This window comes from Gekko japonicus, unplaced genomic scaffold, assembly GCF_001447785.1.
Source record: "Gekko japonicus isolate JY-2015 unplaced genomic scaffold, Gekko_japonicus_V1.1 scaffold815, whole genome shotgun sequence".
NCBI lineage: Eukaryota > Metazoa > Chordata > Lepidosauria > Squamata > Gekkonidae > Gekko > Gekko japonicus.
In genome coordinates this window covers 120,533-148,355 of record NW_015161974.1, presented here as the reverse complement: position 1 = coordinate 148,355, position 27,823 = coordinate 120,533, and the positions used below count along the sequence as shown (strand labels likewise).

The window sequence follows — 27,823 nt, the reverse complement described above, 5'->3', positions numbered from 1 at the left end:
TTGTTGATGTTCAAGTTCTCTTTTTTACAGTGGTTAAGTTAGTGTATTGCTTTTGGAGCACCAGAACTGAGCCTAGGGTGACTCCCACTACAGGAAACAGGAAGTAATTGAAATTAGTCCTGCCTCCCTAAGTGATGGATGGGAATCACCCACAAGATGTCCTTTGTTGATGTTCAAGTTCTCTTTTTTACAGTGGTTAAGTTAGTGTATTGCTTTTGGAGCACCAGAACTGAGCCTAGGGTGACTCCCACTACAGGAAACAGGAAGTAATTGAAATTAGTCCTGCCTCCCTAAGTGATGGATGGGAATCACCCACAAGATGTCCTCCAAGCCTCAGAGGAGAAGGACCCTTCACGGTGAGTAACCAATGGTCGTTCTCTCTCCACAGCAGACACCCTGTGAGGTAGGTGGGGCTGAGAGGGGTTCTGAGATAACAGCTCTGAAAGAACTGTGACTGACCCAAGGCCACCCAGCTGGCTGCATGTGGAGGAGTGGGAAATCAAACCTTGTTCTCCAGATTAGTGTCCACCTCTCTTAACCCACAACACCAAACTTTGGCATTGATGGGGAAAACAACATGCTGTTAAATAATGAAGAAATATGAAGTTGCTAGAAAGTATGATTATCTCAGACCAGTTTATCATAATCTGGGAAAATTGGGTGGTGGTACTGCAATACCAATTTAGAATTTGCAGTAGATTTTAAATGGCTCTAAAGTAATTGATTACTGATGTTGATACATTCTCAGTTTGTCTGTTGTGGGATTTAGGAAAATTTCTAGAATCACTAGCATCCTATGAAAACTTGTGCTGCCAAAATTGTGTCTAATGTGTTTTCATAACGGTGTGTATGACACATTTATTTGAGCCATTAATACAGCATAATATGTTGCTACATTCTAGTGTAAAAATGGGGAGTGGTGTATTTACTCGAAGTGCCTCAGCCATTGATGAATCATAATTATACAAACAATTAGTGAAAGTGTTTGCTTTTGGGTCAATTAGCACCCTAAGATGAATCTTCCAGTAAAGTGCTTGTTCTAAATCTGGCTCCGCTGAGGCTGTTGGGAGCATTTTTATTCCAACAGCACTGCTTGTTCAGTTCCTTTTTCCTGCATCAAGGCAGCATCTGTACTTAGCTTTGTCTCTTCATCATCTGGGGAGAGGGAGCCATCTGGTGAGGCTGGGTGGGTTGTAAGCCTTGGAAATTGGACAGGGGCCTCGACTTAGTGACAGAGCCCCAGATTCAATTCCTGGCATCTCTAGTGAAAAGGAGTGGGTAGTAGGTGATGGGAAGGACCTTGGCCTGAGACTGTAGAGAGCTGTTGAGACCATACTGACCTTGAGAGACTGATGGTCTGATTCAAGGTAGCACATGAACTTCATATGTTGACAGGAATAGGTGTTGGGGATAGGAGTGTGAAAAGGGGTTTTACTTTGAGATCAAGGGCTGGAATTGACAAAGCCTCAGGGTCCGTCCCCCCCCGCAGTAGTTTAAAGATCAGGAGCTGACATGCTGCAAGTGTGCTAGGGTTATGGGGCAGTTCAGTTGACCACCTGTCTGACCACCATCATCTGTAGTCAAAAACACCTTTGTATAAGTGTCAGACCACCTTATAATTGCATCCTGATGTCATCTGATAGCAATGATAGGAGTAAGAGCTCCTTGTTTTCCACCCCTGTAGGAATTATGGGGTCAAATGCCCCACATTCAGGTGCATGAGTGACATGCCTTGCTCTGCAGCTGTCTCCAGATAGCTTGTTTGCCCTCTCCCTTCTGCTGATGTTCTACTCTAGTGTCCCATGAATAGCAACACTTAAGAATGGGAAGGCAGGGGAGTTAGGAGGAAGCGGAAAATGTGCATGTGGAATGTGTTCTTTGGCTTAGACAGAGCATCTGTTAGGCAAGGAAGCCTTTCTGCAATTACAGATAGTCTCTGCGAGGTATCCCTGATAAACTTCCAATGATCCTTAGAAGTTTAGTTTGAAAATCAGTGCACTAAATAGAACATGGAAGAGTGTAAATTTTAATAGGTTTGCCAGGTGCTTGAGCTCCACAGGGGAGTGATGCCATGCATCTGGTGCCTTAGCTCAGTCCAATCAGAATAGTAGGGGTATGCAACCTGGGCAAGGTCTCTCTTTGGTGGTATATGCTAGTGTGCCAGCATGACTTTTTGTCACCTGGCCAAGATGCACCGTGAATCTGGGTGTCCTTAGAGCTGTGGCATGTGCGGCTTAATTATTGTCTGGTCAGTTAAACCTGCCTGAAGAATGTCTGTGGCCCCTGTATCACATTTATTGTAAATCTGCTTAATTCCTCTTTTTATCCTCAAGTGCTGCATTGTTATTTTGCCTTACACCCTGGGCTTGATTTCAGTAGCAAGTAGTTTGAGAATTCAGAAACCAAGGAAACTGGCCCATTCTGGCTTAAAGGAAGTGTCCAAGACTTGCTGATCCTAGCACTGATGTAGTTTCAGGGTTAGAGCCCTGGGGCCCGAGTCCATTCTGAGATTACTGCAGGAACATCTGTTTGTCTCCACTGTATACTTTTAAAACTTGTGAATATCTCAGATTGGGTGTTCATTACTTGTATCTTCTTTGGCAATTTTAAGATACATTTTAAAAAGTGATGGTGATTGTAAGAGACATGAACCTGATTATTAATTTACCTACAATGGGAATTGAAATGGAAGCCAAATGAAATGGATGGAAGGATTTGCAAATTGGTGACCGGTTGAGATGCATGTAGAATACATTAATGTCAAATTTACTAATTTGCTAGGCTGTGGAGGAAGAGAACTCAACAGTTTATTTGATAAATGGAATCCATGTTAACTTTTCAAAGTCCCCAAAATAAACAGCTTAAATATATCTACCTTCAGTGGCGTATGTTGTAAAACTGATCTGAGTATTTTGGGAATCTCAAGAATGTGGTTAATGTACAAACAGCCACTTCAGACTCAAAGGATGATAGCCACACTATCTCAAACTGGTTTTTTCTCTCTTCTGTGTGGGTTTCAGTTAATGTGAGAGGGATATCAATGTTAGTTTGTTGTAGCAAAATGAAACAAAAGTCCAGTGACATCTTAAAGACAAACAACATCCCCCCCCACAAGCATGCATTAGAGGTCAGTTCTTCAGAAGCGTCTGATTCATAAAAGCTTACCATGGAATAAATGCTAGCTTTTAAGATGACACTGGACTTCAGTTAAGTCTCTTAAAAGTTGTGCATTATGGTTGTACATCCATATTTTTGCTGTTGATCCGGGAGTAATGTATATGGTATCTTGGGGAGGGGGAGGGTCCTAATTAGGAAAAGATCCTGAGTGCCAGGAGGTGGGAGAGAACAGTATGTCACAAGTTCTCAACAAATGCAAGATGACTGAAAATCCCATATGTAACATGCATCTCCTTATACAGATCAAAGAGTGTGCCGATGAGATTGATGGGAAAGGCTACCTGGTGTCTTGCTTGGTAGATCACAGAGGAAACATCACCGAATACCAGTGTCACCAGTACATCACTAAAATGACAGCAATAATTTTCAGTGACTACCGTCTGATCTGTGGTTTTATGGATGACTGTAGGAATGATATTAACATCCTGAAGTGTGGGAGCATTCGACCTGCAGAAAAGGTAAGCTGTTACAAAACATGGTTAGCTTCAGAACCCTTGAATGGGATGGCCATGCTGAAGTCAAATAGGGATCCTCCAGAAAAGGGCCAGTTGGTGAGCAAATAGGGATCCTCCAAAAAAAGGTCAGTCTGGGGCAAGTGATTGGGGGGGGGGCAACAGTGGGAGAGCTTCTAGTGTCCTGACCCCACTGCTGGACCTCCTGATGGCAAATGGTATTTTTGGCCACTGTGTGGACTGGATGAGCCATTGGCCTGATCCAACATTAGCTTCCCTTATGTTCTTATGATTCCATGGCCTGCATTTCAAATTCTTTCATTGTATTCCTGGTATTTATTATTTGCTACCTGATAGAGGAGTGTTTGAGGATGAAGATGGTGGTTAGTCTGCAAGGGCATCTCAATCGAACAGTGCCGTTCTTATGGGTGTAGGGGGTGTCCTAAAATGTAGTCTCATCACATAGCAGAGATTTCTTAACAGAGGTTTAGCTGTGTGTTTTCAGCAAGAAAATCAAATGTTTTGTCCATTCCTGTTGGATTATAGTTGTCTTAAAATTTGTTCTGGATTTTCTTTCTGTAGTCCTGCTCCCCGCCCACCCTTCCCAGTTCCACAGCCACTTAGTTCCATTCGATGTATCTGGCACTCTTCTAGCCAATGTTGTTTGTGACCTGTGATGTTTATTTAGAGAATTTATGTCCTGCTTTTCATTAGGAATGCCCTTCTCTAAGTGACTAACAAGCATCATTTAAAAATTACAATAGAATAGACTACACAATAAATAGCAAGATGCATCTCCGAGGAGAGAGAGCTGGGTAAGGGAGTGGGCATGAGCAGCTGGCTCTCAGCCCTTAATTGGCAGCTGGTCTTTCCCCTGGTCGGCTGTTGTCAGGATGCCATCAAGCCTCTTGCAGACTGGGGTGTATTGATGTGTCCATTTCCCTGTGTGCATGCAGCATCAAATCTGAGTCTGAGCATGCTCCCCTGAACTGGTACTTATGTGCTTTCAGCTCTTTCCATCCATCTCCTGGAATGATAGCAAGAGCTGAATTCGAGGTAATTAATCTTCTACGTGGGGATAACATCCTTCTTTGCATTTAGGATGCCCATTCTCAAGGCGAAGTGGTGGCTTGCTTGGAGAAAGGCCTGGTGAAAGAGGCGGAGGAGAATGATCCCCGAATGACTGTTTCAGATCAATGCAAGAAAGCAATTCTCCGTGTAGCCGAGCTCTCTTCTGACGACTTCCACTTGGATCGGCACCTTTATTTTGCATGCCGGGATGATCGGGAACGGTTCTGTGAAAACGTGAGTTGCTTCTTGACCTCCAGTACTCCCGGGTAGGGCCCGGCGCACCCTCCCTTTTTGAGCAAAACTAGCATCGCCCTTTTGACAAGCATAATTTCTCAAATACACAATGCAAATAATTTTGATCTAAAGTACTGTACAAGCAGTCTTGTTATCTCCATTCTGAAATGCACATCGAATCAGTGTTGAATTACTTTCACTAGGACTGCAGATCCAATCCTGGTTTCTAACAGATAAAGAGTGTTTTGGCTAGGGAGACCTGGGTTCAAGTCTAGGCCATGAAATTTATTGGGTGACCTTAGGGCAAATGACTACTTTTTTGTGGGTTTGCTGTGTGGATAAAACTTGCAGTGTAAACTGCTGTGAACTCCTTGGAAACACATACATGGTAGATCACATAATGGTTGGTGTGTAACCATACTGTTGTTGTTCTGTTCCTCAGACTCAGGCTGGAGAAGGCAGGGTATACAAGTGCCTCTTTAACCACAAGTTTGAAGATGCTATGAGTGAAAAGGTGGGCAGCATTCATATGACCAAATGTTGAATTTGTGTGTTTATTGCTACAGTTGTTACTTGTAGCTGCTTTGGATCCATTGAAGGGAGAAAATGTGGTCAAAATGACCAAATGTCAGTTTCCGCTAAACCTTATTTGCTCAAGTTTTTGCTCACATTTGATTTGGGCCAACTTTATTCATGTGCTGGTATCTTCCTGGCTGCTGTTACTGTTTTGACTACTGTAACGTTTTAAAGTATTAGCCAATTCAGGGAGCCAATTCTTGGGGATGAGATATAAATATTTTAAATCAAGACATTCCGAGGAAAGCAATATCCTGCAGAAAGCAGAAAGGAAGCATCCTGATTCTGGGTGGTGAGAGACCAACAGGAACGGATGGACTTTCAGGGTGGCGTCATAAATAAGGAGCAAGTTGAAATGCTTTGAGAAGTGCCTAGGGGAGTGCTTTGAGAAGAGTGCAGTAATCCTGTTTTCAACCCTTCTCTCTCCCACCACCCACCTCATTGCCATGGATTTCCAGAAGCAGTGTAATGTTTCCATGGACAAATTGATGTCTTAAGTTTCATACTTCACTACCAATGTGTTCAGTATCCACCTGTGGCTTGCCTTCAAAAATCAAAGCCTACCAAAGGCTACTGTTCCATTCCTTTTTCCCGGGCAGGAAGAGTTAATATCTGGGTGACCAAGAGGGAGTTGTGTATGTGTCCTCCAATGAGAGGTAGCCCTCTCACCGACACCTTGCTTGTTCTCTCCAGTGCCGCGATGCGTTGACAACCCGGCAAAAACTGATTGCACAGGACTACAAAGTTAGTTATTCTCTAGCAAAGTCTTGTAAAAGTGACCTCAAGAAGTACCGGTGCAATGTAGAGAATCTTCCGCGTTCCCGAGAGGCCCGGCTCTCCTACCTGCTTATGTGTTTAGAGTCTGCAGTGCACAGAGGTAAGGCCCACCTTTCCCTCCTTTATCTGTATATAAAGATGTTTCCAGCAGATGCAGGCTTCTGATGGGAGTCCAGCCACCAGCTCAAGTGCCCATTATTCTCTTAAATCGTGGCTACCACCTGGACCTCTCAGGAAATGGTGGCATGCTCCCCGCCCCTCACCCCACTGGACAATTGGGTTGCCGCCAGTGTAGTCTGGCTGTCTTCCCATCACCATGAGTGCTCTGTGGAGCTGGCTGGAGAAGTGCTGTGGGGTAGTAGTGAAGGACAGAGCAAGGAAATGGAGTGTAAAGAGGACAGAGGAAGGGAAGGAGTGTGAAAGGCGATAAAGGAAAGAATAGAAATGGGGGAGGGAATGAATGGGGCAAAGGAGGACAAAGAAAAAGGGAACTTGGAAAGGGATAATGAATGAGTATGGAAGGGGTCAGGAATTGGGCAACAGGCAAGCAAGTGGGTGCCGGAGGGAGGATGCCATAGCACCCCTGGGCACCATGTTGTGGTTGACTGTGTCCTGTCATCTGCCTAGAGGGCATCAGAGCAGCTCTTGTTGTGCACTGTATTTTTTATATAACCTTTTGGTATGCTGGAAAATCACAAACGTATCAATTAAAAGAGCATATTCAGCCCAATCTCCATACTTTATTGTTTTCAGTGTATCCCAATGGGCATGTGAGCTGTTTCACTGATATGATCACTGTTCACTGCAAAGATCTGTTTCATTTCTTGGGATCAATCTTGGAATGACATTGGCACGTGATCTTGTAAATAATTTCATTGGAAACCAGTTCTGCTGCAAGAGTCTCATTTTGCCAGCTGTGGTCAAGGCAGTGACCTTATTGCCTATAAAATGTCATTTGGTTAGTATCTGCAGAAGGGTAATAGACTTACCCTTCCATTTTATATGCTGTGCTTGGAATGCTGCTTCACATGGGCAGTACTCTGGGAACTGGCCTGTAAACTGGTTCTTCCTACTTGTAAGGTGTTGTGGTCTTGTTCTCTTCAAGGGAAGAGCTAATGCTAGATAATCCGTTGCTTCCCAGATCAAGTTTTGTAGAATGTAGTACTCTTGGCTAAGATGAACAACAATTCTCTCCCTGCTAGAAGAGCTTGTCCATCAGCTTTCTATAAATAGCCCTTGGTTGACAGGTGTGACCCCCCCTTAAATAAGTTCGGTGACCTTGAGGGAAAATGCAGTGAGCTTTTTAGAGGGGAAGCAAAGCTTCGCCTGTCTACTCACTGGAAGCTCATCATGTTCCATCTGGCACCCTGTGATCTCAACAGACCCCCTTGCAGGTTGTGTGTGTGTCTGTGTCTGCCTCTCTCTCTCTCTGTCTCTCTCTCTGTCTCTCTCTCTCTGTCTCTCCCTCCCAGCAGTGCCCTGTTAAACTGATAGGCAGCCAGTGCTCCAGATAGATCTTTGCCTTAACTGTGGATATGTCTGCTAAAATACTGCCAGAGGCAGTCTTTCCAAGTCACTGCTGTCGCTCCACTGCAAAGAAGAATTGGTCTAGAAATTCCTGGCAGCTTTGTAGACATCACAGGCGGTGGGGTGGGGTGGGGTGTGTGTGCTCCCACTGTCATTGTGGGTTAGGAAACATTTGTGCTGATTCGCAGAATGTCTATTGTAACACTATATATTGCCGGTTAAACTTCTCTTCCTGTACAGATCAGAGCAGCCAAGTTGTGCCAATGCAAATACATGATGCACATTAAGGAAAGGGGGCCTTTTTGCATGATTCTGCTAATGCACCCCTAATCCTGGGCTAGGGACAGGAAGCCATGCATGCCATAGAAGTCCCATGCCTGAAGTCCACTCTAGTACTACTTCTGCCTCTCTGTACTTCTTTGCTCACTTACTCCAGGCATGGAACTTTCTTGGACCAGCGCTTAAAGAAAACATTCAAAACTGGTGCTTGCAGAAAGCACAACCAACACTAATGCATTGTGGAGCTACAGCCCTGAATATAATCTGCCCTCCATCTCAGCCTGGCATGCAGTATAGCGGTGTGTGAGTGCAAGTGTGTGAAATAGTGGAAGGCACCCTGTGCTAAGAAGAGGGGGGCTTAAAAACAAGGCCAAACGTATAGGTGACAGTGTTGTCTACCCTCGTTATTTGCTCCTCAGTTCTGAAATAAATTGCTGGAGAAAATAAACCCCACCCAAATATTGCAAAATTATTAAACTGTTTAATGTACGGATGTGCACAGAATTTGTGTGATATGCCATGTAAGCCACTATTAAGCTCAGAACAGCAGTACATGGAATGGATGCGTAATTTCCAGGAAAAGTTTTTTCTTTTGTTTGTTTCTGTTGAAAAAAATAGAAATTTTGGGGAAAAATACTTTCCTATCAAACGTAATAATTTTGCTGCTTTAACAACAACAAAAAACAAATATTCTATGACTTGGTATACATAGTTGTACTGTGTGAAAATATATGTGCCTTTATTTCTACAAGCAGAATTGCCAAATACCCAGTACTTGAGTGAAAGCTGCAAATTGTCACACTCTGTGCTGTCTTAGCACATGTATCTTAATTTTCGCCATCTGAGGTCCAAACTAAATGTTATATATACAAGGCATCCTGCCTGTTTGAGTTTGCATAGGGAACTCCATTGTGAAGCACCACAGGGGCCCAGTTTAGATTGACTGCAGTGCAGCTACCAACCCAAAGCACTGAATGCTGCATGCCCCTCTCCTAGCAAACAACACCCTCTTTGGCCATTTGGGATCAGCCTTATAACTGGCACCTCTTGTGACTTGGCACAGGTCGGCAAGTGAGTAGTGAATGCCAGGGGGAAATGCTGGATTACCGGCGCATGTTGATGGAGGATTTCTCACTGAGTCCAGAGATCATCCTAGGCTGCCGCAGTGAGATTGAGCATCACTGCTCAGGGCTGCATCGGAAAGGCCGCACTCTGCACTGCCTGATGAAAGTCGTGCGAGGAGAGAAGGGGAATGTGGGAGCCAACTGCCAGCAGTCGGTAAGAAGGTGGTAGTGGTGGGGGGGGGGGGCTTCTCTTGTCATTCTTCAGCCCCCTCAATTCCCGATGAGTCCAGTTTCCTTTAAGCTGGGGCCCAGCTTTTATGTGCCCAGAGCAGGATGAAGATAGTCTGGAATCAGCAGGAGATTTCAAGTTTTATAAAAATATTAGCCTGTACTGGCCAGCGTCCTTGGCCTTTGCTATATTCAATGATACACTGCTTGTACAAGGCAACACCGAGGCTTTGTGGAGGGCTTCTGTAAGTGACTCTTTGCCATAACAGCTAAATGGAACCTTTATGTTTAAAGGCAGTAGGGGTGATCCGACCATCCTCCACGGAACCTTCCTCCAATGGAAAGTGAGAGGAAGGCCCCTTAGGCTGGAGGAAGTCTTTACACTTTGCTCACTGGAGTGGCTGGTTTGGGTGTGAACACTGGGAAGTCACCATCTTCATAACCCCATTTGTGAGCTACCAGGGACTGCTGGTTGCAGCTGAAAACAGCATGCGGAACTAGATGGACTTTGCTCTGATCTAGCAAGGAATTTCCTATTAAGGCAACCAGTAGAGCAAGGTGACCTGCATTTGATTTAATATTACTGTGTACAAATGATCTGCCGTCCCCTCAGGTAATCTGGCCTCTGTGCTGGTGTCCTGAAGTGTGTTGCATACCATCCAAACCCTAGTGCCATTTTAGGAAGTACCTAAATTAACTTAGTATTTGCAAGAAAGTGGGGTGACTTTTGCTAGCAGGTATTTTTGCACTTTTAAACTTAAGATTTGTGTGTTATGCTGATGGACCTGGCTTGTTCAGTGCTGCAGGCAGGACATTCTGACTGTCTTAAGCCTTTTGATCTAATCTCACATTACTTCCTCCTAAAGAGAACTAGAAAAACTTGTTCTGGAATGATTTATGGCGTGTGGCTGGTAGGACAAAAGCAGCATTCTAGGCAGAGGGATGGAGCTAGGCTGACTATTCCTCTCAAATTCTGAGGATTTTTCATTAATATGCACAAAAGAAGTTCCTCACTGGTGGAAGAGGGTGTCCTTGCAAGGGTTCATAAATTAAACAGAAGCAACAGTATTGGTGCCCTGCTTGCGTGCTTCCCCCAAACCACAAGAAAAACCTGGGTTTTGTCCAGTTTTTCTCTTAACTAGGCAAAATCAGCAATGTAACCTCTGTTATGGACACAAATGCAAGTCACATGCAGTCTTGCCATTCAGAGGTGAGATTGCAAAGTGGTTGGATCCTGCTGTGTGGTAGAAGCTGGCTTGGTGCTTCAGTTGGCTCTGTCAAACTTTGCAGTTTCCAAGAGTCAGTGAACATAAGAACATAAGAGACGCCAATGTTGGATCAGGCCCATCCAGTCCAACACTCTGTGTCACACAGTGGCCAAAAATACCAGGTGCCATCAGGAGGTCCAGCAGTGGGGCCAGGTGTGAAGTGACAGTACTTCTAATAAAAAGTTGCTGATGAATCAAGTAGAAGGGGGAACGAACCTCCATATTCAGAGGCAATCAACCTCTGAAACTTAGTGTTAGGAGGCAAAGCTAGGGGAAGACCTTGGCCTTTTGTTCCATTCTTTAGCCTTCCAGAGCAGCTGGTTGGCCACTGTGTGAAACAGGATGCTGGACTACAAGGACCACCATTCTGATCCAGTGGGCCTACTCTTCTGTTATGTTCTTATTAGTTAGCTTGACAGTTGTTTGCTATTAAATGGATTCAGGATTGAAAGAGGAATCAGTTTATCATAGGGTTGTAATTCCTGTCAAAATGTTGTCTCTGTTTTCGTAGCAGTGACAAACCTGCATGGGAATATATGGAAAACTTCCCATTCTGCAGCGGCACTCACTGCTGTTAAACATGGGCATGGAGCTAGACTCACAGTTCTGTCAGAGACGAAGTCCAAGATAATCCCCCAAAGTGCTCTGCCATTTTAAATTATTATTAATATTGTAAAATACCCCATGTCTCCCTTTCCTCCTCCAGCTTCAAACGCTGATCCAGGAGGCTGACCCTGGTGCTGACTACCGCATAGACAGAGCTTTGAACGAGGCCTGTGAATCAGTGATACAAACTGCCTGCAAACACATCCGTGCTGGAGACCCCATGTAGGTGATGGAGCTGGCCATGTAGTGCTGTGTCTCTTGCTGTGACTCGTTACGTTGCATCTCTCTGGCCAGAAGCCAGGGGATGGAAGGGATGGGCTCAGCGTGTGGAAGGATTTGGTCTGGATTTATGTTTGAACTTTTTTCCATCCTGTATCTTCACCCTCGGTCTTTCAAGCGGAAGGTGGGAAAGCCTGGGCCAGAGGGAAGCGCTTTCTGTTCGTGCAAATCAAGCGGATGTTGCCACATTCCCTTGTTCCGTTTTTTTTAATGGACGGTTGTCTCTCCTCCAGTGAGAGAGGCCAGTTGGTGCAGTGAGGCTGTTGGAGGCTTCACAGTTTCTGAATACCACCTTGCTCAATCTAACGCCCTGCATTTCCTTTAGGATCCTCTCTTGCCTGATGGAGCATCTGTACACAGAGAAGATGGTTGAGGACTGTGAGCATAGGCTCCTGGAGCTCCAGTACTTTATCTCACGGGACTGGAAGTGAGTGCTTGGGGGGGTGGGGGTTGTTGCTCTTGCAGGCATTGCAATGACCCTGCTGACCATTTGGATACAGTTGGGCCGAAGAGGACTGGCTCCTTGAGTGAGTCTACAGGCTCCAGCTCTCAACAGGGGCTTTTATTTAGACTTGAAAAATGCCAGACTGTTTCATTGGGAAGTGGCACTAGAAATGCGTCTGGCTGCTCCTCTTATGATTTTTGACTTCTGGTTTTCATACTTGTTTCAGGTTGAAATAGTGTATTCCAGGGAGGGGGAGATGTCTTTGATAGTGGGGAAAGGGCATCTCAGTACCAGATGGTGATCTGAAGGATATATATCTCTCTCTTTTTAAAAAATAGATTGGATCCTGTCCTCTACCGCAAGTGCCAGGGAGATGCGTCTCGACTTTGTCACACACACGGCTGGAACGAAACAAGTGAGATGATTCCTCCCGGGGCCATCTTCTCTTGCCTGTACAGGCATGCCTACCGCACTGAAGAGCAAGGAAGAAGGGTAGGGGCATCAGCCAGCTGTTTTGGCAGCTGTTGTTCATCAAAGAATGAATGTGATGGGTTTATCTGTGAAGGGTAGACCTTGCATATTGCTGAAGTTGTAGAGCAGGGGTGTCAAACATAAGGCCCGGGGGCCAGAACCAGCCCGTCCAGGGCTCTTATGCGGCCTGTGAGCAACTAGAGCAGGGGAGGGAACAGGAGACTGCTCGGGGGCAGTGAGCAGAGCCACTCTGTGGCTTCAGCATGACAGAACAACCTCGTCTACAGCAGCCAAGCAGTGTGGGGGTGCCCATATGGGTTTTTCTTTACACTACCCTCCCAGGCCACGGGGCCCTCCAGTAAGGATACACCAACCTGGAGCTTACCAGCTGCTGTTCTTTATATCTCCGGTACCTGGCATTATGTTTATGGCACACACGGTCTGGCCCAACAAAGTGACATTTATGTCAGATCCAGCCCTTGTAACAAATGAGTTCGACACCCCTGTTGTAGAGGAACTGGTGATCATGGAATAAGTAGAAACGAGAGCTGTTCCTCCTTTCCACAGGCTGCTTTATGTTCCATGTGAGGTTGTGTGTAACCCCAAGCTCTCATTGTGATGAAATCAATTTTCTTGGGTTGGGCAAAGGCTTTGCCAGTGTGGCGTGGCGGTTAAAGTGTCTGGCTGGGATCTGGGAGACCCAGGTTCAGGTCTCCACTCTACCACAGAAGCTTGCTGAGTGACTCTCAGCCTAACTGAACTTCACAGGAGTGTTGTGATGATAAAATGGGAGGACAGGAGAATCATGTCAATCATTTTGGGTCTCCCAGATCCTAATCTGACACTCTGTGGCACACACTGGTGGTGTCTTTCTGTTGCAGGCACGCCCCATTTTCCTGCTTGCTTTAAACAAGACGCCAGACTAGTTCTTTGATTAAATACTTTGAAGCAGGAATCTGAGGAGGCAGCGAGAGGAGCAGTGAGTCAAAACTGCCCACTGGGTCAGAATCAAGGATACCGCTCCAGACTTGAGTGGGTGGAGGCCAAGAATAGCATAAAGGAGTTGCTGTCCGCTGCTGCCTGGGGTTGGGGGATTGTCCCTCCCGGATCAGAGCAGTTGGGATCCTTCATCTGTACCCTTGGTTTTCGGCAGCTGTCTCGTGAATGTAGAGCGGAAGTACAGCGGATTCTGCACCAGCGTGCCTTGGATGTGAAACTGGACCCAGCTCTTCAGGACAAGTGCATGATCGATCTGGGGAAGTGGTGCAGTGAGAAAACAGAGACAGGACAGGTATCCCAGACATTTTTTTAAAAATTCCTTTTCTGGGAAAAGAAGGGGGAAACCCAGTTGCCTGCAAATAACACCCCCAACACACTTGTTGGATTCTGAGGTGCTTTGGCACAGCTTGGAATATGAGAAAATATTCCATCGCTGTGAGCTTGCTCACATGAAATGTTTGGAAGCTTGATTGGCTAACTTTCTCTGGGTAGGTACAGTTAAAAAAATGCCAGAGAGAGCAATTCGGAAGCTCCTGGGCTTCATAAACCCTGTGTGTTTTGCATGAGGAATGAACTTTAGCTGTGCATTTAAAAAAAAAATTTATACCACTTTAATAAGCTTTCGGTTAGGTTTATTTTAACGCCTAGGCCAAAGAATTCCTCCTTCTCAATGGGGAATGTCCTCTGAATTGGGGAAGCATTTCAGTCTCTCAGATCACTCAGTTTCTGATCTCCAGAAATCCCCCATCCTTCAACAGAAGAACTTCAAAAGGACACTCCAGTGTCAAACAGCTGGATTTGAATGAATTAACAGGTTTTTCACAACTCCCTACCCCCCACGAGACTTTTAAAAACTTAAGATATTTATTGTTTTTACACAAAAAAATTAACATGGCAAACAAGCCCCATGTAGCCCACTCCCCTCCCTCTTCCTTAATGGGTCCTATTAGCAGAGAAGGAAAGAGAGAGGTGGGGGGAGGTAGGGCAAGAGCAGAGGTTAGAAAAGTAATGAGGGGGAAAGGGGGGGAAAACAAGAACGAAAAGGCAACAAAGAAAGTTGCAAGAAAAATACATATAGAGGAGAAAAAATGGTTGAAAGCATTGTGGGAGTGTTGGTGAGTCCACCCTGTCTTGCCCGAGGCGCCAGTTTTTCTCCCAGCAGGCCCTGTCGATATTAAATAGCAGTAGTAATACCAGCAAATGCAATGATTTCTTGGAGGGGTCTCTTTCATGTTGGTTATTGTTGTAAATGTTCAGGTTTATACTTGGTGCAGGACATTTCTAGAGTCAGTTAAGACAAGAGGATCTTCGCTTCCACAAACGTTCCCAGGAACGCTCGTAGTCATCAGTCTTGTAAAGTTCCATCACACCATAAAGCAGAGCAGATACAGAATTTGCAAATGGTTGTATTAAATATTAATTTCTACCATAAATCACCCAGAATTAGAAAGAATAAAATGAAATGAGTTCAATTATAAAGAATTTTAAGAGGCCTCTGGATCCTGTTGTTATATCTTGCACAGAATACTGCTGGGTGTTTCATAAAGGTTTCAACAGCTTTTTCCTGGGCCAGAGCCCTTGTGTACATATAAAGCCTTTACGAAGGTCAACGATTTCTTTAGAAAAATCATTGAAGAGGGGGAAATCTTAACGTGATTTGGGCCCCATTTCAGTTGACCCAGCTTTCTCGCTCATCTTGAAAGGTCTTCCTTGGTGGCCCTTGAATGGGTTGCCGTATCCCAGATCTGACCCTGTGAGCCCTCTTAACAAGATCATAACTTTCTGGAAGGGACAGGCTGTCTCTTAAAATAGATTGTCTATCCCTTCTAGGAATTCTCTGACCCCCACTAGGTGAAAATTATTACAGTGGTTTATACTTTCTTGGTCTAAGAAAGCTGTTTTAAAGCTGTTACCTTAGATTGAAGTTGTTGAATAGAAGCAGACATAGAAACAGAAGAGTCTTCTTGGTCTGAGATCCTGCCCTTTGCCTTTGTTAGCTGTTCAGCTCCCTGCTTCTGAGGAGATTTCAGTTCAGTGAGCTCAGATCTGACAGAGGGCAGTCCTTCCTGTACTTCTTTAATGCCTTTGGTGTCCTTGAGGGCCAAAATCAGTGGATCGTCTGTGGCCGCAGTTGGGAGAGCAACCTCAGTATTAAGTTCAGCTGCAGTGGCCATTTTGGTTTTGACCTGTAGAGTCTTATCGCTAGTGATGTCTACCTCCTGCCATCTTGAAGCAGCTTAAATAGTTCAAGCACTGTCTCCAAATGTGCCCAAGAGCAAAATATACACAATGCTGCTGTGTTGAATGAAATCCAATTGAGATGAGGGCCTGATGTCAGTAGACTGGGCCTGTAGAAGAGGCCTGGAGCTCACTCAGACATGCCGTGTACAGCTCGGAGGCTCCGCCCCACTCCACCCCCATGAGACTTAATTAAAATAGTGAGGGGGGAAAATCTCATCTTAACAAAACCAGAGACTCCCACCCATTACAGCTGTTAAGTAGCTTAGCATTACTAATGAATGGTCTCTGTACTTTTACTGATCATATTTTGTCACTCCCAGAACATGCCCCCCTTGGGGGATGCCACCTTCTGCCATCTCGCTGGTCTCTGTGGTGGGACGCTCCACAAGCCTCAGAATGGGAGCCGAGGGGCGTTTGGTTCACTCGTGTCTGCCTACTCCCGGCTGGAGGACCCTTCTACGCAGCCTTAGGCCTCCAACCTGCTCCTCCCCAGCTTGCTGTCAGGAGCCTCCTCTTATACTTCCTCCCACTCTGCTAACCCCTGCCCTGGCTCCCCTTGGAACTGGCGCCTGCCCGTTAGTCCTGGGGCGTGCCCATTAGCCTTAGTCCTCCGGGGAACCACCACCCACTCTTACCTCAGCTTTGGCCAGGCCTGTACCCTGTAGAATAAGGTCATGGCTTGAGCTGGGAGCCATGCCTCCTCCCCTGTCTCTAGGATGGAGCTGGGCCTGGGTGGCATTCTCCAGCTTCAGGGCACCTCGGCCAGACTCTTCCTGCCTCACCTTGGGCTGCCTGTCACCTTTTAGGAGCCTTGTAGTTCTTGGAGACTTACTTATATTTCCTTAGTGACAACATAAAAGCCTTCCTAGTTAAGCCTTGAGTATGTGTTAAAGCTGCTGCAAAAAACTTCATTTCCTGACATCCCTGGGGATGAAAGGGTCCCTCACCTCAGCCCTTCCACCTGCTTGGTGTGAAATGAACTTCTGGTATTTTTCTCCCTGTGACTGGAGGTCTTAACTCTTCTTCTCATTGATGTTGAATTTTGCACATTAGCTTGCATTAATCAATCAATTCAGTGGCTGGGAGCTTTTAATAGGAAGGATTTTACCTCTTTCTCAATATTTTGCTGCCCACCTGAAAGGTTCCCCCCCCCTTTACTCACTTTTGCTGTTTCCATATTGCAATATTTCCATATTCCAAATTTGTTTTCAGCATGTTCAGAGCTGAGACTTATTCTCTCTGTGACCCTCCTGTTCTTTTATAGGGGTTCAAATATATCTTTTTTTCCCCTTTGTGGTCTCTGTGCAGTTCCATGTAGGCTCTGCGGTGGCACAGAAAGCAACTCAGAAAGTTTGTAGAGCTGCACCTTGAGAATTGGCACTCGGATCTCCTCCCCAAGAGTTGGGAATATCCCTCTGGGCATGTGGTGAATGCTCAGTTCTGTTCTGGTTGCCACAGAGCGAGCAGCCCCATGGCAGTTCTGGGGATTTATCTTCTTTGGTTAAGATTACTCGACTTCTGCCTATTATGTACAGCTTTGCCAACCCCTTCCCCTGTCTCCTCCAACTTCAGCAGGCCTATGGAAAAGCAACCTAGTTTTTAATGGACTGTGGAGGAATGTTAGTCGTCCCCAGTAGCCACAGTCTCTGCCTCCTGTGCTGTGGGGGAGAGTAATAAAGTAAATCCTTGTTCACCAAACATCATGGAGGAGCCATACCTCTACATTTAGGGCTCTTCCTGACCTTGTTGTGTATAAAGGTGGTTCAGCTGACCAGTGCTGAGTCCACACAGCCTTACTGTCCTCTGTTGCTGGAGCCAGGACTTAATTTACAGTTTTCATGCCTCTGCTTTATGCTGCTCTTGGGATTGAAGGTTAACCAGCTTACAAACTCCTCTATCTCAGCTGTGCTTAAACCAAGCAATCAACACAAGGGTTTGAATGATCTGCATGTTGCAACAGCCAAACTGGACAGAGAATGAAGATGTAGCGCACTGAAGCCATGGAGTCAGTGGAAATTATGGAGGTTTAATTTCCCTCTATTCAGGTGCTGGTGGTTCCTCCATCCAAAGGGTCTTGAATAGAACAGCAAAGACACTGCATGGAGCCTTGGGTAGGTTCCCATCAGCTGTCTTACTAGCAGAACACTGAGCTTATACCAGACAGGCGTGTCACAGTTGTTCACCCTCAACTGGGCCAATAGACACAGACGTTCTTACGTCTTTCAGCTTGACAACAGCTCCCTAAGGGCCTCTGTCTTTGGAAATGGACACTGAAACCAAGTAACACTTTTCCGCAAAGGAAAGAGCTGATCCTACCCCTTCCCCATGGTAACTGTTTTGTGATTGGACTTGTTGGCCATTGCAGTCATTTTGTGGTGGGACCAACTATCCTTTTTTACAGTTTCAAAAGTCCTACCTGGCAGCTGGTGGTGGTGGGGAGGTTCCTTTCCTGGGGTCTTCTGCCGCAGGTCCTACCTGGCAGCTGCTGGTGGTGGTGAGGTTCCTTTCCTGGGGTCTTCTGCCATATGTGCAAAGTGATGACCTCACCGAGAAGTGACATCATCACACCGCAAGTGAATCGCCACCCCCCTCTCTATTAACGTTCCTCATCAAAGGCTCCTAAGTAAGCTCAGTAGTCATGGGATAAAAGGACAAGTCCTCTTGTGGATCAAAAACTGGCTAATTAATAGGAAACAGAGAGTGAGTATAAATGGGAAATTTTCTCAGTGGAAGGGGGTAAGCAGTGGGGTACTGCAGGGATCAGTACTCGGACTGATGCTTTTTAACTTGTTTATTTTTGGAGTTGGGAGTAAGTAGTGAAGTGGCTAAATTTGCAGAGGACACGAAGTTGTTCAGGTTTGTGAGAACCAGGGAGGATTGTGAGGCACTCCAAAGGGATCTATTGAGGATGGGCGAGTGGACGTCAACATGGCAAATGCGGTTCAATGTGGCCAAGCGCAAAGTAATGCACATTGGAGCCAAAAATCCTAACTATAAATACACACTGATGGGGTCCAAATTGGCAGAGACTGACCAAGAGAGAGATCTTGGAGTCGTAGTAGATAACTCAATGAAAATGTCTAGACAGTGTGTGACTGCAATAAAAATGGCCAATGCTATGCTGGGGATTATTAGGAAGGGAATTGAAAACAAATCAGCCACTATCATAATGCCCCTGTATAAATCAATGGTGCAACCTCATTTGGAGTACTGTGTACAGTTCTAGTCACCACACCTCCAAAAGGATAATATAGCATTGGAAAAAGTGCAGAGAAAGACAACTATAATGATAAAAGGGTTGGAACACTTTCCCTATGAAGAAAGGTTAAAATGCTTGGGGCTCTTTAGCTTGGAGAAACGGTGGCTGAGGGGTGACATGATTGAGGTTTACAAGATTATGCATGAGATAGAGCAGGTTGAGAAAGAAGTACTTTTCTCCCTTTCTCACAATACCAGAACTCGTAGGCACTCCATGAAATTGCTGAGTAGTCTAAAAGGAAGTACTTCTTCACCCAGAGAGTGGTTAACACATGGAATTCACTGCCACAGGAGGTGGCGGCGGCTACAAGCATGGACAGCTTCAAGAGGGAATTAGATAAGCATATGGAGCAGAAGTCCATCAGTGGCTATTAGCCACAAGGTATAGACAGGAACTCTCGGTCTGGGGCAAGGGATGCTCTGTAGTCTTGGTGCTTGGGGTGGGGGCTTCTAGTGTCCTGGTCCCACTGCTGGACCTCCTGATGGCACCTGGCATTTTTTTGCCGCTGTGTGACAGAGTGTTGGACTAGATAGTCCATTGGCCTGATCCAACATTGGCTTCTCTTATGTTCTTAGGGCAGATTGGAGATGGAGACCGGCTGGTAGTTGGCCAATTCAGCCAGATCCAGAGATTTCTTTTTTCAGGAGAGGACAGACTACAGCTTCCTTAAGCTTCAGATTTCAGGACATCAAGAAATTAACCTTCAGCAAAGTAGGCTGGAGGTTAATTAAGGGAAACAGCAGAATGTTGAAAGGAGACCTGATGTGGCAGTCTGGTTCTGACAAGAAGCTTAAAGGCGGTTCTTTATACTTCCACCATGAACATTTGTTTAACTGGTGACTGATAAGTAACAACCTGGATACAGAAAATAAATGTAGCAATATGGTTCAACGTGCAGTGGTTGGAAGTAACTCGGTCCAAAGGAAAATCTCAAAAGCTGAGGAAAACAGCAGCTTCCAGTTTATCAAATGAGTCTTCAGTACCAAAAAGACATCACTTTGGTGTTAGAGGAACACTTGGCCAACTACGGGTTTTCCTGTTTTCAGTTGGAGGTTGCCATATTCTGTTTTTCCCAGAAAACCAAAGGTGAAGTTTGGCACCCACTCTACCTAATCTGTTCAAGGTGGCCTTCTGCACAGGGCAAACAAACAGCTTCAAGACCTGAAATGTCTCCCCCATTCTTTTTAAACATTCAGCCTGATGTAGAGTTATAGCACAATTAAAAAAACAACTTTCACCGTATGCTCTTTTGGTTTCTCCTACTAAAGTACTATGTAATGTTAATGAGATGTTTGTCTCTTATATGGGAAAAAAGAACAAATTAAAAGTAAACATTTTGTACTTTGACTTTTAAAAATAGAGTTCATTTTGGCTTTGAAATGTTGCTGTGTACGTACGACCTGTGCTTAACTTTGTAAAGCAGGAAGCCACTTTATCTGCATGTGCATTGGAAGGGAACCAAGTGGTTTTTGCAGTAATCTGTTAATTAACTCCTACCTAGAGCAGACATAGTGACTCTTGGGCAGGGGGTTGTGTTGGGTGATCAAAGCTGCTAGAATCCACAGCAGAGATGCAATAGGGACAGGTAGCTTCAACAGCCTTGCTCCCTGGGAAGACAAGCCACCATGGAGGCCTTGGTGTGTTAGGAGAACAATAAAGAGGTTCGGCCAGAGAAGTCTCAAGGGTGCCTGGAGATGAACCTTTTTTCTGACACTGCCACATACTGGCTTAAGACTTTTTTTTGTCCTGTTTAGGAACTTGAGTGCCTCCAGGACCATCTGGATGACTTGGTGGCCGATTGCAAAGACATAGTTGGAAACCTTACAGAACTAGAATCTGAGGTAAATTAGGTTTGACTTGAATTCAAAGAAAAGCTCCAGTGTTGTGGCCATTGTGTTTGATCTCTGTGATTGATTGCCCAACAGTACTAAAGTGAATGCAAATTTACTTGTATTTTTTTTTGTTTTTTTAAAGTTCTGTCTTGCTTTTCCATCACACTAATGCACAAGGCATTCTGACCATTAAATGAAGAAAAGGGAGGGGGGGAGCTGGACTTTAATTGGCTGCCCGGAAAGTAGGTCGGATATTTTCAAATCTATATTAGAAGTGATGTACAGTCAGGAAAATGAATACCCACTCATTCTTTTTTGGAAAGTGTATCCCTGTTTCTGTTTGATTTTACATTTGGACAACATCGCCAGGCTGAAAATATAAAATAATACTGTTCGGTTACACAGCAGTGGGAAAAGAAATAAGGATCCTGAAGCCACAGATTAAAACTCCCCAAAGGATTTAAGAAGTAGTAGATTTTTCCTGGCGTTTAAAAGAAATCATGGTGGATGGCTAGGCAAATAGGTTTGGGGGGTGGGTGTTTAACAGATGGGGAGGGAATGTGGCATGGTATCTTGTCAGATCTTGGAAGCTAAGCAGGGTTGGTACTTGGAAGGGAGGCCACCAAAGAAGACTCTGCAGAGGAAGACAATGGCAAACCACCTCTGCTTCTCACCTGCCTTAAGAGAGCCCCTTGCTGGGATTGCCATAAATCAGCAGCAACTTAACGGCACTTTACACACACACATTGAACGGATGAGATGTCATAGCACAGAAGGCCATATTGCTGGCAGCTATTCCCTTTACAGTGAATGGTTTTGTACAGATCCCCTTTGCTTGTGGCAGATATTTTGGGCTACGAGGTTTAAGGGATAGTTGTTGAAATCAACCGTTGCTTCCAAGGACTCATATTCTGATATGGGAATTGCTCTCCATACGGGAGTTCTGTCTCTAGAGAGCTTAACACCCAGTAGGGCTGTTAGTTGTTCATTGCACTGTAAAGTTTGCACTGCGTTGCACACTGTGAAAGGCCTCATGAAACGCTGGCATTGCTGTGTTGAAAAGGTAACCTTGGGGAGTAAACGCATACTTCTTCCTCTGGCAGGATATTCAGATTGAAGCTTTGCTGATGCGAGCATGTGAGCCAATCATCCAGACCTTCTGCCACGTAAGTGAATCCCATGTTTGTTTGTACTGGACTTCAAAAACAAAAAGGGAGTTGCAGTCTTGCATTCCAGTACTGTTGCAGGACAGCCACATAACTACTGGTGAGGAAATGAGCATTGTGTGTATGCTTTGATGCTGTGGTGGTGGCGGCGGCTCGGAATGTGGTAGTGGGAATTCCGCCTTAGCTTTCATTTTTAAAAAGGCAAGATTTTGTCTACTCTTTCTTTCTCTCCTCCCCCGCCCAATCACGCATTCAGGAAGTGGCAGACAACCAGATTGATTCGGGGGACCTCATGGAGTGCCTTATTCAGAACAAACATCAGAAAGAGATGAATGAGAAGTGTGCAGTGGGTGTCACGCACTTCCAGCTGGTGAGTCTGTTGGCCTTGTGGCACTTCTTAGCTTGACCCAGACTGGGAGTCGGTGCCAGTTGAGGCCAGTTCCTGGAAACCAAGCTACCAATGTTTGCTGCTGCCTTCAGTGCTGTGGTGGCTGGTGTGATCTTATTGAAATTCCTAATTTTCTATTTGCTCCCTGGAATTACATCGCGACCACTTCTTCCTAGACACTGATCTCACCAGTTTGCACAGAAGGTAGTTAACCCCTGTGTATGAGTTTGCTTTCGCCTCCCTGGCACCATCATGGAACTCTGAAAGGGATGGGTTAGTTTGAAGTGGAGAGACCCCCTGAGGCTAGTTAATGAGCCATTGCTGTGCCCTGTGAATGACTTCTGATGTCTGACATTAAAAAGAGCTCCCTTAACTTTTTATGTCTGTTCTCCACAGCTTCAGATGAAGGATTTCAGGTTCTCTTACAAGTTTAAAATGGCCTGCAAGGAGGATGTGCTGAAACTTTGTGCCAACATTAAAAAAAAGTATGTATAGAATTGACTCGGGGCGGGGCGGGTGTTAACTAAAGAAACTGCTGTGTTTTGAATCTGGCCAGAGCCAAGAGTTTTGGCCTTTGGTTCAGACTGACATGGTAACACTTTTCCCTCCGGCTTTCAGGGTGGATGTGGTCATCTGTCTGAGCACCACTGTGCGCAATGACACCCTGCAGGATGGAAAGGAGCACCGGGTCTCCATGAAGTGCCGCAAGCAGCTACGTGTCGAAGAACTGGAAATGGTAAACAGATACCGGCTGTGGAGGGGCTATGGTAGCATGTGCCGTGCATGCATAAGACCCCCAGTTCAGTCCTCGGCATCTCCAGTTAAAGGGATCAAGCAGGGACGTGATGGCTAAGCAGATCTTGGAAGCTAAGCAGGGTCAGCCCTGGTTAGTATTTGGATGGGAGACCAACAAGGAACTCCCAGAACTGCAATGCAGAAAAAGGCAGCGGCCCACCACCTCTGTCTGTCTCTTGCCTTGAAACCCCTACAGGGTCATCATAAGTCAGCAGCATCTTGACGGCACTTTACAGAGACACAGGAGGTGATGTGAAAGACCTCAGCCTGAGACCCTGGGGAGCTGCTGCCAGTCTTGAGCAGACAGTACTGACCTTGGTGGACCAATAGTCTGATTCCGTACAAGGCAGCTTCATGTGTTCATATGTTGGATGTCACTAATAGGATGTCACTTTACTTCCAGAGCTAGAGCTGGAATTGACAAAATCCCTTTCTTAGTATATCTCGCTTGCGTGCCCATCAGAATGCCTGGTGGCCCCTTGGATTTTTTTTGTTCCTGTCTAATGGACACCCCCTTCTCTGTGTGTTCTGCCTCTGGCTTATGGCAGGTTTCTGTTCACACATTGGTTTTTACCAAGCCAAGACCATGTCCCGTCTGAGGATCTTCCATCAACCAGCTTGTTTGGACCCTTGTTCGGTCACCTAAATGGCATTTTTCCTGGGCAAGTGGGTGATGAATGCACAGGCAAAGGAGATGTGGTTCGAGCCATAGCTAGCCTTCAGCGCCTGAGCCAGAGTGTGGCATCAATTTGCTCTAGTGCACTTTTAAAATGGATTGGCATGCTTTGTGTGCCCTTCTCTCCATTCTCTTTTGGGTCTGAAATGTTATGATTTTGTCTTGCAGACTGAGGATATCCGTCTAGAACCAGACCTTTATGAAACGTGCAAAAATGACATCAAGAGCTACTGTCAGAATGTTCCCTACGGCAATGCCCAGGTAACTGATCTTGGATTTTTTTTCTTGCTGTTTACTCACTTCTGATTTTTTTGGAAAAAGATCCTCCTAACGGCCCCCGTTAACTATCTTTTGGTAACACCCTTCCGCCTGCATTTCCAGCAAACACAAATTACTGTTAGGATGTACATGTGTACAGGTATCTTTTTTGTTTGTTTTGTGCGGGCAGAATTGGCACAATTGATATTCAGATTTTAAGAAGGGGGAATATGTATATTTGCACATATGTACATATTTGCATATACAGACATATACCCAACATAAAGAAGGCAGGAAGAGCAGGAGAGGATCCTACAAGTTGGACAGGTGTATATTAGAAGAAGAGAAGAAGATTGGATTTATACCCCGCCCTTCCTTCACTACCCAAAGGTGTCTCAGAGCGGCTTACAAACTCCTTTCCCTTCCTCTCCCCACAACAGATATCCTGTGAGGTAGGTGGGGCTGAGAGCTCTGACAGAAACTGCTCTTTTCCAAGGACAGCTGTGCCAGAACTACAGCTTGCCCAAGGTCATCCAGCAGGTGCAAGTTGAGGAGTGGGGAATCAAACCCTGTTCTCCCAGATTAGAGTCCGCGCACTTAACCACCACACCAAACGGGCTCTCCAGATTAGTAGTCAGATCTAACCATTCCAAAAACTGAATTCTGATTTTTTTGCCTAAATGTTTATATAATTTGTTGTCTTCTGTGAAGAGTCTACTTCTTAGGAGCAATGCTCCCTCTATGCTATGGAGTCCTGTGAGCAAAAATGCTTCTTTGTGAGCTACTGGCATTAAAGTTGGGAACAAGTTATTTGGCTGTTGTATAAATTAGTTTGCTCTGGAGTCATCCTTCTTGCGCTAAGACAAAAATGTGTGAGCTGGAGGCTACAAAACTGTGAGCTAGCTCACACTAACTCAGCTTAGAGGGAACACTGCTTAGGAACCAGTTTACACGCACACTGCTTCTCAAAGGAAGCTTTGGCTCACCCAGCTTGTACTGCCAGGTGTTCAGCAAGTAACTGCGGCACTTGAGATCCAGCCTTCCTTAGAGGCAATCAGAACCTATGGGAATATAGCCTAAAGTTAAGGGTGTACATTCAAAGGAGCAAGAAAAATTCACTATGAAATTAATTTCCTTGGCCACCTCTGATTAAAACAATTCCAGGATTTTATGGGGCCATTTTTGCCACATTGTCAGAAATTTGAATTAACAAAAGAATTAGAGAGAAATGCTGACTAGTGAAGGCAGCACTGTCTCAAATTTTAGACCCTGTTCATTTTTGACCTTAATATTCCTTAGAGTTTTGCTGTTGAGTCCCTGCTTTTAGGCTACATACTTTCAGTCTTATATATTACTTGTACCCTTGATCCTTTTAATTCTAACCCTTTATCAGTTTAGCATCCTGCTCAAATTACATTATCTATAACACACTTTGGGCAAGGCCCCATCAGTGCCAGGACAAACAGTTCCATTATTGGTCCTGACCTAGATACAATGAAGCTTAATATAATTTGGAAATGCTTTTTCCCTTTTATTCCACTTTATCCTATGTTACTTTTTTATATGTGGGTCATTTGTTGTTGTTCAGTCACACAGTCAAGTCTGACTCTTTGCGACCCCATTGGACCACATCACGCCAGGCCCTCCTGTCTTCCGTAGTGCTCCGGAGTTTGCTTAACTTCATGTTCATTGCATCAATAACACTGTCTAACCATCTCATCCTTTGCTGCCCCCTTCTTCTTTGACCTTCAATCTTTCCTAGCATCAGAGTCTTCTCCAGTGAGTGCTCCCTTCTCATTTGGTGGCCAAAGTATTTGAGCTTCAGCTTCAATATCTGGCCTTCTAGGGAACAGTCAGGGTTGATTTCTTGTAGGATTGACTGTTTTTATCTCCTTGCAGTCCAAGGGACTCTCAAGAGTCTTCTCCAGCACCATAATTCAAAATAATCTATTATTCAGCACTCAGTCTTCCTTATAGTACAGTTCTCGCAGCCATATATTACTACTGGGAATACCATTGCTTTGACCATACAGACTTCTGTTGGCAGGGTGATGTCTCTACTTTTTATTATGCTGTCTGGGTTTGCCATCGCTTTCCTCCCAAGGAACAGGAGAAGGGTATAAGTAATTTCATGGCTGCAGTAACCGTCTGCGGTGATCTTGGATCCCAGGAACGTGAAGTCTGTCACTGCTTCCATGACTTCCCCTTCTATTTGCCAAGGAGTGATGGGGCTGGATGCCATGATCTTAGTTTTTTTGATGTTGAGTTTCAAGCCAACTTTTGCGCCCTCCTCTTTTACCCTGAGCAAGAGGCTCTTGAGGTCCTCTTCACTTTCTGCCATTAGAGTGGTATCGTCTGAATATCTGAGGTTGTTGATCTTTTTCCCAGCAATCTTAATTCCCGCTTGTAATTCATCCAGGCCAGCATTTCGCATGATGTACTCTGCATATATATTAAATTAGCAAGGTGACAATATACATCCTTGTTGAACTCCTTTTCCTATGCTAAACCAATCAGTTGTTCCATATCCAGTTCTAACTGTCGCTTCTTGACCCTTATGCAGGTTTCTCAAGAGACATGTGAGGTGGTCTGGTACTCCCATCTCTTTAAGGACTTGCCATAGTTTGTTGTGATCCACACAATCAAAGGCTTTAGTGTAGTCAATGAAGAAGAAGTAGATGCGTTTCTGGTACTCCCTTGCTTTCTCCGTAATCCAGCGAATGTTGGCAATTTGATCTCTAGTTCCTCTACCTCTTCGAAACCCAGCTTGTACTTCTGGCAGTTCTCTATCCACGTACTGTTGAAGCCTAGCTTGTAGGATCTTGAGCATGACCTTGCTAGCGTGTGATATGAGTGCAATTGTGCGATAGTTTGAACATTCCTTGGCATTGCCCTTCTTTGGGATTGGAATGTATACTGACCTTTTCCAATCCTGTGGCCACTGTTGCGTTATCCAAATTTGCTGGCAAATGGAGTGCAGAACTTTAACAGCATCATCTTCTAAGACTTTGAATAGCTCAGCTGGAATACCATCACCTCCACTAGCTTTGTTGTTAGTAATGCTTTCTAAGGCCCATTTGACTTCGCACTCCAGGATGTCTGGCTCAAGGTCAGTGATTACACCGTGGTGGTTGTCAAGGACACCACTCCCCTCATGACCAGTTATCACCATGGTTTTCTTAGCAGTGCTGTTTAATTGCAGATTATTGAGTGTCTGAAGGAGAACAAGAAGCAGCTCAGCACACGCTGCCACCAGAAGGTCTTCAGGCTCCAGGAGACAGAGATGATGGATCCAGAACTGGACTACACTCTTATGCGGGTTTGCAAGCAGATGATCAAGGTGAAGGCAGCTGGTTGATGGGAGAAGCTGGGGCAAGTTTCCTTCTGGAATGGGGCTGTAACATGCATGACTCTTTTGATGGAACTCCCCCTGCCCCTGCAGGGATGCATGTATAGGTGAGGCTAATTCTTGGATTTTGCTGAAAAGATCTGTGGTTGCATAGAGTGGAATCCTGCCAGCTGCTGGTCATGCAAAGGAAAACAAAAACCATGTGGGATTCTTGGTTGTGATGGCTTCCCCATGTTCCTCTGAGGCAGAAACTGCTAGAAGTGGCCTGTCTTCTCTGAGCATCCACAGACGTTTGACATGGGATGAATTAGTAAAACTGATAATACTCTTGCTGAAAATATGTTTGACAATTTTAGGTTCACAGTCAAACCCATGGGTTTGGATGTATTTAATGGTTCCTCCCCCC

At 45.2% G+C, this 27,823-nt stretch overlaps 1 protein-coding gene across 1 annotated transcript in view; it reads left to right on the top strand.

Moving 5' to 3' along the window:
* The window catches only part of GLG1 (golgi glycoprotein 1), a 100,972-nt gene that overhangs the window by 51,492 nt on the left and 21,657 nt on the right, over nucleotides 1-27,823 (top strand). The window contains exons 4-19 of the mRNA XM_015429712.1: nucleotides 3,420-3,635; nucleotides 4,731-4,934; nucleotides 5,377-5,448; nucleotides 6,204-6,387; nucleotides 9,157-9,371; nucleotides 11,360-11,481; nucleotides 11,864-11,965; nucleotides 12,322-12,475; nucleotides 13,608-13,745; nucleotides 20,708-20,794; nucleotides 21,889-21,951; nucleotides 22,208-22,321; nucleotides 22,736-22,824; nucleotides 22,958-23,075; nucleotides 23,979-24,071; nucleotides 27,271-27,408. Of these exons, the coding sequence (XP_015285198.1) occupies nucleotides 3,420-3,635; nucleotides 4,731-4,934; nucleotides 5,377-5,448; nucleotides 6,204-6,387; nucleotides 9,157-9,371; nucleotides 11,360-11,481; nucleotides 11,864-11,965; nucleotides 12,322-12,475; nucleotides 13,608-13,745; nucleotides 20,708-20,794; nucleotides 21,889-21,951; nucleotides 22,208-22,321; nucleotides 22,736-22,824; nucleotides 22,958-23,075; nucleotides 23,979-24,071; nucleotides 27,271-27,408 (2,109 nt within the window). The remainder of the gene's footprint in view (nucleotides 1-3,419; nucleotides 3,636-4,730; nucleotides 4,935-5,376; nucleotides 5,449-6,203; nucleotides 6,388-9,156; nucleotides 9,372-11,359; nucleotides 11,482-11,863; nucleotides 11,966-12,321; nucleotides 12,476-13,607; nucleotides 13,746-20,707; nucleotides 20,795-21,888; nucleotides 21,952-22,207; nucleotides 22,322-22,735; nucleotides 22,825-22,957; nucleotides 23,076-23,978; nucleotides 24,072-27,270; nucleotides 27,409-27,823) is intronic.